The following is a 9,752-nucleotide window of genomic DNA, read 5'->3' as shown; positions in this document are numbered from 1 at the left end:
TGTTATTGCTCGGTATAGCCTCTGGCGAGGGTGGTTCCGCTGAGCTGTAAAGGCCTCTGTACGTTTCTGAGTCTGTAGTTATTCCACAAGGTACTTCAGAAATATTCCAGTGAGTAGTCCTTTACAGAGGACCCAGTCCTCCTTCTGTGGCATCCAAGCTTCTCATGGGCTTCCAGGCTCTGCTGTTGAGTTTTGCCTGTTAATGGAGACGCAGCAGCGGTTCCGGTTTGTACCTTATCGTGCAGCGCCACCACGCGTCCTCAGAGGATCTTACATTTTCTGGGTTGAAAATGGATGCAATGTTCCCAGCTCTTTTTGTTTTGTTTTTTTTAATTTTGGCTGAGCCGCGTGGCTTGCGGGATCTCAGTTCCCCGACCACGGACTGAAGCCGGGACCACCAGGGAACTCCCCAATGTTCCCAACTCTTGCCAGTACGTATCACCGAGCTATGTAAGGCTACAATACTATTTTTACTATCTCTGAACCTTAAGGTTGAGGCAATTGTCTGAGGGCCATACAGGAGAAATGATATTAGTAGAGACTACTTTCAATAATGCTAATTGCGTTTGTAGCAAAAAGAAAATATGTATGTAACAGTTTGCCTGAGAAGAAAGACTATATGCAGAAATTTAAATATATATATAATAACATAGAAAACTTTCAGAATTATATACTTTTATTGCCATGAACTATGGGGATAATTAGTAGCTGTGAACCTTGGACACGTTATTTAACCTCTGCCTCAGTTTTCTCATGTGTCTAAGGTGGAGATATTAATGGTACTTACTACATAGGGCTGCTGTGAGTTCCTCACCTTACACATGGGGAAACTGAGGCAGAAAGAGATTAACCTCACACACACACACACACACACACACACACACACACCAGGCATGTAATGTGATGCCATCAGGTAGCTCAGTTTGCATTAATCCATTGTCATGACTAAAAAAAACCCCAAGATTCACGTGGTAGAATAATTCATGAGCAGCATTATTTCAGAATGAAGTTATCATATCAAACGATGAAACCGGAAAGGCTGGAGAATCTTTCTAATACATGTATAATCTGTGATGGTAGTGATGATTCTGTATCTCAGAAGGGTGTCCTCATCTCTCTTACAGTGTCAATTTTTAAAAACCTTTTATTTTGAAAATTTTCAAACCCCATAATGAAGGAGAATAGTACGATGAACCCCCAGGTACTCATAACTAGCTAGAACAATTATCAATATTTTGCTACAATTGTTTACCCTGTCTCCCCAACATTTTCACATCCCAAACTAAATTTTTACCCATAAAACTTCATTATAAATCTCTTTTAATGTCTTAAAAAACCCACTACAATGCCCTTACCACACCTAAGAAATTAAGTTAATATTGTTTAATATCCCATTTATATTCAGATTTTTCCAATTATTTCAAAGTCGTTATGATTGTTTGAATCAAGATTAAACAAGATCCACTATCCATTGCATTTGGTTGGTATGTCTTAATTTCTCTCATTGTGCAAGATTCCCTCCTCCCCTTTTCCATGCCATTGATTTGCTTGAAAAACTAAATAATTTTATCCTGACGCTATGGAAACAACTTAAGATTTTAATGCTGTGAGGTTCTTTTTCTTTTGTCGTTAGACTATATCCCATTAGTAATGCACAGTAATATTACTATTTTAAGAGTTATCAGCACTAGCTTATGATATATTCAGAATACAGCTCTGCAAAAATGATCTGGATAACTGTTAAAGAAAAAGCAGTTACAGATTATTATAACAAACAAAGCTTCTCCTTAACTCTCCAGAATCTTTAAGTAATTCAATGATAATTTGTTTCTCTTTAATATTGCATATTTAAAAGTATTCTTTTTCTTATACTTTTCTGATTCAGCACTGAAGTATATTGAATAGAAACTTTAAAAAATAAACTTTCAAATTAAACGAGAAAAACGTGTTAAAAAGGTAGGGACTACTGTAGGAAAATTACTGCAATGTGAGGAAAATAAACAAATGAAGCGATCAAAATTATGTAATATTTCTATTCATGGTCATTAATCTTTTCTATGAAATTAAGGTCACATATTCAGATAACAAGGAGAAAGCACAGATTGGTCTTTCATTTTTTTGTACTTGAGATTTGGATAGATCAGAGCTTTAAAAATAATAGTTGAATAACTGATCCAGAAAAACTGGATTATTAGTTTATAAGAAAATAAAACCACAAATACATATCTTATTCATTGCAAATACACAAAACACTGAACAGGAATATGAGTATGAAAAAAAGATTTCTCCTTAATTAGGGAGAAACTTGCCAGGTGATATCTAACAAGAGAAAACAGTATAGCATCACAGCAAGTCCCCAGAATCAGAAGATTTAGGAGAGATGCTTAGCTCTGCCATTTATTAGTTGGTGACCTTAGTGTACTCACTGAACGTCTATGAACATCTATTTGCTCATTTCTAAAATACCTCCCATCATAGGATTACTTCTAAAATTAAAAGTGTTAAAATAGTGTATGATGCATAGTAAGTGCTTTTTTTAAAAGTTAGGGTAGGTATACTTGTAGAGCACTCTAATCAACTTACAAAATAAAACTAGCAATAATACTTGAAGACAGTGAATTCCAATTTAAAAACATCTCAAATAAGATGTGTCATGTAATAGACTGCACACAAAGCATAAATGAGACAAAAGGTGACAGTAAACAATCCATGCTTTTTGGAGTGTTCTTAGGGCTGAAGCTGAATCCTTTTCTGTGTCAAGAAATTTATTCTATGACCCTATGAAGACTTGCAATGATGTGAAAGCACTCCTCTACAGGTAAATCGAGATAAATTTCTTAATAGGAATATATTTACAGATATAATACCGGCATTTATTTTTCATTCTTTATCAGAAACCGAAATCATTCTGATATGAGGGATATTCTTCCACTTTTCCTGCCTATGTTCTGGGATGTGAGATTGGTGATAATCGGCTTCAGGAACTTGAACTCGCTGGCCCAGTACCTCCCCGCAGACACTATACTGGTAGCTCTGGGACAGGGTCCCCGTGCCGCTGACGTCCACCAGGTGGCCCGGAAAGGGGCCCTCGGGCACCGAGCAGCGACCCACCGAGGCCGCCCCGCCCCTCCTGCACAGCCACACCGCGACGAACACCAGCACCGAGAAGACGAAGAGCGACGACACCGACGCCAAGGCCACCACCAGGTAGACGGTGAGAGGGGCGGCCGGGGCCGCGTCCACCGCTTCCGCTTCCGGGGCCGGCAGGTAGGGCTGCGAGAAGCCGTCCACCAGCAGCACGTGCAGCGTGACGCTGGCCGAGAGCGGCGGCTCGCCGTTGTCCTTGACCAGCACCAGCAGCAGCCTGTGCTTGGCCGCGTCGCGCTCGCTCAGCAGCCAGGCCGTGCGCACCTCGCCGTTGTGCGCCCACACGCCGAACAGCCCGGGCTCCGTGGCCTTGAGCAGCTGGTACGACAGCCAGGCGTTCTGGCCCGAGTCGCCGTCCACTGCCACCACCTTGGTCACCAGGTAGCCCGCCTCGGCCGCCCTGGGCACCAGCTCGGTGCAGGGCGCCGAGGCGTTCTGCAGCGGGTACAGCACGAAGGGCGCATTGTCGTTGTCGTCCGCCACGAGCACGCGCACCAGCGCCTGGCTGCTGAGCGCGGGCGAGCCGCGGTCGGCGGCGCCCACGCGGAATTCGAACGCCCTTAGGGCCTCGTAGTCCAGGGACCTCAGGGCGAACAGGTGGCCGTTGTCCGGGTTGATGGACACCAGGGAGGCCAGGGGCGCGTGCGGGTCGAGGGGCGGCAGCAGCTAGTAGGTGACTTGGGCGTTGGCGCCCGCGTCTCTGTCTGTGGCGCGGACGCTGCCGATGTGCAGGGCGGGGCTGTTGTTCTCGCGGACGGACAGGGTGTAGGAGGTCTGGGTGAAGGCGGGGGCGTTGTCGTTGACGTTGGACACCAGCATGGTTATGTTGTGCTCGGTTTTCAGCCTGGCGGTTCCCATGTCAGTGACGGTGATGGTGACGTTGTACTCGGCTCTTTTCTCTCTGTCCAGAGAGCTATCGGTTACCAGGGTGTAGTAATTCTCTACAGATGGCTTCAGGACGAAGGGGAGATTGTCTTGGATGGAGCACACCATCTTTGCATTGTTTCCTGAATCTCTGTCTCGAATCCTAAAAACAGCTATGACTGTCTCAGGTGAGTTTTCTTTAATTGCTGTAGTAAGTGATGACATGAGTAGTTCTGGTGGATTGTCATTTATATCTGTTACCTGAACCACCATCGTACGTTTTCCAGAAAGTCCTCTGCCATCTTTGGCCTGAATAGTTAATGTATAAATTTGCATTGCCTCATAGTTCAATTCAGCTTTAAATGAAGATTGCCAGATGTTGGATTGATTTGAAATGTTTTGAGAATTCTTTCAGTAGCATAAAAAAATGCATAAACTATTTCCCCGTTACTTCCGGTATCTAAATCTCTAGCTGACATGGTGACAACCAGAGAGACAACAAGGCTATCCTCAGGCACCTGCACCTTGTAGAGAGACTGTACAAATTCAGGGGCGTTGTCATTGATGTCCAAAACCAGGATGCATACCAGGGCAGTTCCAGAGCTGGGTGGAGAGCCACCATCCAAGGCGGTGAGGAGTAAACTGAGCTCAGGCACCTCTTCTTGATCCAGCAGTCTATCCAGCACCAATTCAGGATAGATAATCCCCTCCCCACTATCATGGACATTAATGTGGAAATAGGCATTGGGGCTGATGGTGTAGTTTCTCAGGTTGTTGGTTCCAACATCTGAATCCTGTGCACTTTCTAGGAGAAATGCTGCCCCTGGAGTGGTAACTTCTAATATGTTCAAGGGAATCTCTCTATCTAGAAATACTGAAGAATGATCATTGATGTCTCTGACCCATAATTCAGCACGGAAAATCTGAAGAGGTTTTTCCAGTAACAACTGGAAAGGCAGCACACAAGGCTCTGTGGGGCCACACAGGTCCTGTCAGTCTAATTTCTCATTTAGAAATAAATCACCAGTAAGCGGATCGAGTAGTAAAAATCCTGTATTCTGGTCTGAAATGATTCTAGGTCCCCAGGCTGATAGTTCCCCCAACCCCGGATCATTTGCTAGGTTGGCCAGAAGGGTGCCTTTTTCAGCTTCCTCTTCCAGAAAATACAGTAGTGGTTCCCCACCAGCCCAAGACACTTGCAGAAATACACAAAGAAATAGTACTTGCCTTTGCTGCACAGCACGCTCCACTCTGGCCTCCATTCTTTGTTTAACCAGTCTTCAAAAAACACTTTTTCTCGGCCTCGAGCAATTCAGAAATGGCATCAGCTGAATCCTTAGAAATGAGCTGGATCATAGCAATGCTTGTGGGGAGGGATCCCCACTTTCTCCCAACACCTATTACCACGGCTTCCTTTCCTCGGCTTTTCTAGTCTGGTCAACTTTCCTCTTAACACTGGAATCTGCAACATTCTTTATGCGAATATTTTGTTCTCTTTTTAACCTGCAGCGCCACCTTGCGTTTTGTGGATGTTACTCCCAATTTCAGGAATAGAACAAAAAGATGGCGGATTAAAGGAGCTGGAGTAGGATTTTATTTTTCCCCTTAGTGTCTTTGCTGTTTCATTTCATATCTTCCCTCAACTGGCCACAGTAATCCTAGTTTGTAAATGCTTACATCGTATCCGTCTCTGTGAGTCTACATTCGCAGAAAAATAAATCAGTCTTTTTCCTTAATTTAGGTGCACAAAATTAAACTCTGGCTTCCCACCAGCAGTTAATCCTAAGAAAACCTTTTCCTGTTTTTAAGATTGATAGTAAAGAATATATAAGAAAATGAAGTCTCCATCAAAAAGTCAACATATATTGGTTGAGAACCTTTTGTTTATTTGTAAACTGCTTAACAATAATGCTGTATGCCCTTCAGAGTAACTGGCCTTTTTTCAGTTTCTTGTGAATTAAATAATCCTTCCAGTTTCAGGGTCTTCACTCTTCACCCGCAATATTTTTTGGAACATTTTCTACCCCCCCCATCCTCCACACTTCACCTAAGTACTATGTATATGTTAGTGTTCACATGACTGGCATTTCCAAGAGTATGCAATGAATACTCTTAAAATTAATAGTAGCAAGTAGGTGTCATTCTTGCCTTTGTGGAAGCGCTCCTAGTATTTCATCTTTAACTATTATGGCTGATCTCAGTTTGGAGTAAATGCTCTATTTTTTGTATCAAAAAAGTTTTCTTATTTTTCTTTAATATTTTAGAGTAATTTTTGACATCTGTTGAAATTTATTCTTTAGCTTTTTAATTCTTGAGCTCTTGATATAAATGACATTTAACCATTACATATTATTGTTTTAATGCACAGATGGATTTGATGAGCCAGCATAGTTTTAGGATTTTTCTGGCCCTTGCTGCTCTGTGTGTATACATGAATGTGTGTGTTTAGCTTCTATGGTTTTGGTATTAAACTATCCTGGCCTTGTAGTATGGATTAGGAAGCTTTCTACCTATTTTTATGTAACAGAATAGTTTTTATAATTATATTATCATTTGTTTCTACATGCTTTATTGCAACTTGCCTTTTAAATGGGTTGGGTTTGGGTGGTAAATCTATGATTATCTTTTCCATTTTACTTTTGGTTATTAATCTGTTCGGGTTTTGTTTCTTTTTAAAGTAATTTGTAGTTTATTTCTAAAAACCATTTATTTTATTTGGACTTGCAAACATTTTGATATTATGTTTTCATTGCATTATTTATCTCTAGTTATAACTCTATTCTTATTAGTAATATTTAGTACTTTATCTCCTTTTTATTCTTTTTTTTGTTTTTGGCAGTATAGGACACTTAAAAATTTTTTTATTTATTTGGCTGCACCGGGTCTTAGTTGTGGCACACGGTATCTTTAGCTGTGGCATGCGGAATCTAGTTCCCTGACCAGGGATCGAACCTGGGCCCCCTGCATCGGGATCGTGAAGTCTTAACCGCTGGACCACCAGGGAAATCCCCTCCTTTTTATCCTTGAGGAGACTTGCAAGCTCTCTATTTTACTGATCTTTTAAAATACACTTTTTTGAAATAATCTTTGACCTTGATTCAAAATCAAATAGTACTAAAAGGTTTATAAGAAAATACAGTAGTTTTCTGCACTTTCCCTCCTCATTTTCCTAGCTCCCTTACCAATAAGGAGACTTTTTTTTTTTTTGAGGTAACATTGGTTTATAACCTTATTTAAGTTCCACGTGTACATTACATTTTGACTTCTGTATACACTATGGTGTGTTCACCACCAAAAGTTTAGTTTTCAACTACACAGTTGACCCCCTTTACACATTTCATCCTACCCCTACACCTCTTCTCTGGTGGCCACTACTCTGTTCTCTATAGTTTTTTGTAATTAAAATTTTTTTTTTTTTGCCACGCCACGTGGCATGTGGGATCTTAGTTCCCCGACCAGGGATCAAACCCACACCCCCTGCGTTGGAAGGGCAGAGTCTGAACCATTGGACTGCCAGGGAAGTCCCACTACTCTGTTCTCTATATCTATATGTTTGTTTTTGTTTGGTTTGGTTTGTTAGTTTATTTTGTTTTTGGTTTTTTATATTTTACATATGAGTGAAATCATACAGTATTTGCCTTTCTCCTTCTGACTTATTTCACTTAGGATAATATCCTCAGGGTCCATCCATGGTGTAGCAGATGGCAAGATTTCATCTTTTTTGTGCTGAGTAGTATTCCATTGTATGCGTGTGTATCACATCTTCTTTATCCATTTATCTGTCAATGGGCACTTAGGTTGTTTCCATATCTTTGCTATTTTGAATAATGCTGCAATGAACATGGGGTGAATATATCTTTTTAAATTAGTGTTTTCATTTTCTTTAGGTAAATATCCAGAAGTGGAATAGCTGCATCATATGGTAGTTCTATTCTTAGTTTTTTGAGGAATCTCCATACTGTTTTCCATAGTGGCTGCACAAATTACATTCCCACCAACAGTATATGAGGATTCCCTTTTCTCCATATCCTCTCCAACATTTGTTATTTCTTGCCTTTTTGATAATAGCCATTCTATTGGGTGTGAGATGATATCTCACTGTGGTTTTGATTTGCATTTCCTTAAAATTAGTGATGGTTGAATATCTTTTGATGAGGCTGTTGGCCATCTCTTTGTCTTCTTTGGGAAAATCTCTGTTCAGATCCTCAGCTCATTTTTAAATCAGGTTGCTTTGTTTTTGTTGAGTTATATGAGTCTTTATATATTTTGGATATTAACCCCTTATTGGATATATGATTTGCAAATATCTTCTCCCATTCTTTAGGTTGTCCTTTTGTTTTGTTGATGGTTTCCTTTGCTGTGCAGAAGCTTTTTAGTTTGATGTAGTCCCATTTGTTTATTTTCGTTTTTGTTTCCCTTGCCTGAAGAGACATATCCGGGAAGAAATTAAGACCAATATCAAAGAGCATACTGCCTATGTTTTCTCCTGGGAGTTTTATGGTTTTGGGTCTTACATTCAAGTCTTTAATCCATTTTGAGTTGATATTTATGTATGGTGTAAGATAGTGGTCTAGTTTCATTATTTTGCATTTGGCTGTCCAGTTTTATCCCATGTCCCCTGCACTGGCAGGCAGATTCTTAACTACTGCATCAGCAGGGAAGTCCCACATTTTTTTTCTTGAAGTTAATGATTGCCTTGCCTTTTCATTTGCTTGGTTTTCTTTAGATATGTCACCTATTCTTCTCACACTTCCAATTCCTCTCAATACAATTTTCCACATGGTCATTCCCATGTCTCCTGAGATAATCAATTCTCCTTAAAATTGAGTGGTTGCTCCCTACGTCTGCTGCATAGGTCTCATCCTGGAACTTTCCTTTGCTGTCATTCTTGGAATTCCCTTTGCCTTTTATTCTGATAAGGTTTCCTATTTCAAGGATTTTATTCTTCCTCTTTTTTGGTTTATTCTATAGCTTTAAGAGATCACATCCTCCAAGAGTTTCATCTGATTGAAGATATGTCAGGGGACTTGCTGATGATATCCTTCGAAATGCCTGTCTCTTGAGTCATACAGCTCCAAACTGGACTAGTTGTTCACTATACTGGAGACAAGTGTCATCCTGGGATCATCCTTCAACATCATGTGGAGATTCATTTCACTTGTTCTGCTTCGGTTTTTGTTTGTTTGTTTTGTTTTGTTTTAATATTTATTTATTTGGCTGCACCGCGTCTTAGTTGTGGCACGTAGGATCTTCATTGCGGCATGTGGGATCTTTAGTTGCAGCATGCGGGCTCTTAGTTGTGGCATGTGGGATCTAGTTCCCTGGCCAGGGATCGAACCTGGGCTCCCTGCACTGGGAGCATGGGGTCTTAACCACTGGACCACCAGGGAAGTCCCTCACTTGTTCTGTTTTGGATCATCTCTTTTCACTTTCTTCTTACTTCCTCTCTCCTAGATTACTCTCACATTTTGATAGATATCTTCTAGTAGTTTCCAGAGAACAGTGTATGAGAGGTAAATTTTGTTGTGACCTTGAGTGTATTAAATTATCTTTATTTTACTCTCAAACTTGATTGTAAGTTTGACTGATTATAGAGTTTTAGGTTGGAAATAATTTTTCTTCAGAATTTTAAAATATTTTGTCCATGAGCTCTAAACCAATGTGTTTGTTAAGAAGTCTAAAGTGAATTTTATTTTATATCTTCTTTTTGAGACCTGTATTTTTAGTTCTTCTTGTAGTAT

The 9,752-nt window shown here is 40.5% G+C and overlaps 1 protein-coding gene across 1 annotated transcript; it reads right to left on the bottom strand.

Moving 5' to 3' along the window:
• Nucleotides 1-2,890: 2,890 nt before the first annotated feature.
• On the bottom strand, nt 2,891-5,273 carry PCDHB7 (protocadherin beta 7). Its single transcript, XM_024752328.1, is given in 4 exon segments — nt 2,891-2,935; nt 2,937-3,012; nt 3,014-4,373; nt 4,376-5,273. Coding segments are annotated over 4 exon segments (2,379 nt in total).
• Nucleotides 5,274-9,752: the final 4,479 nt, after the last annotated feature.

Source organism: Neophocaena asiaeorientalis, unplaced genomic scaffold (assembly GCF_003031525.2).
Source record: "Neophocaena asiaeorientalis asiaeorientalis breed wild unplaced genomic scaffold, Neophocaena_asiaeorientalis_V1.1 scaffold204, whole genome shotgun sequence".
In the NCBI taxonomy this organism is placed as follows: Eukaryota; Metazoa; Chordata; class Mammalia; order Artiodactyla; family Phocoenidae; genus Neophocaena; species Neophocaena asiaeorientalis.
This window is presented reverse-complemented; position numbering and strand designations above follow the sequence as displayed.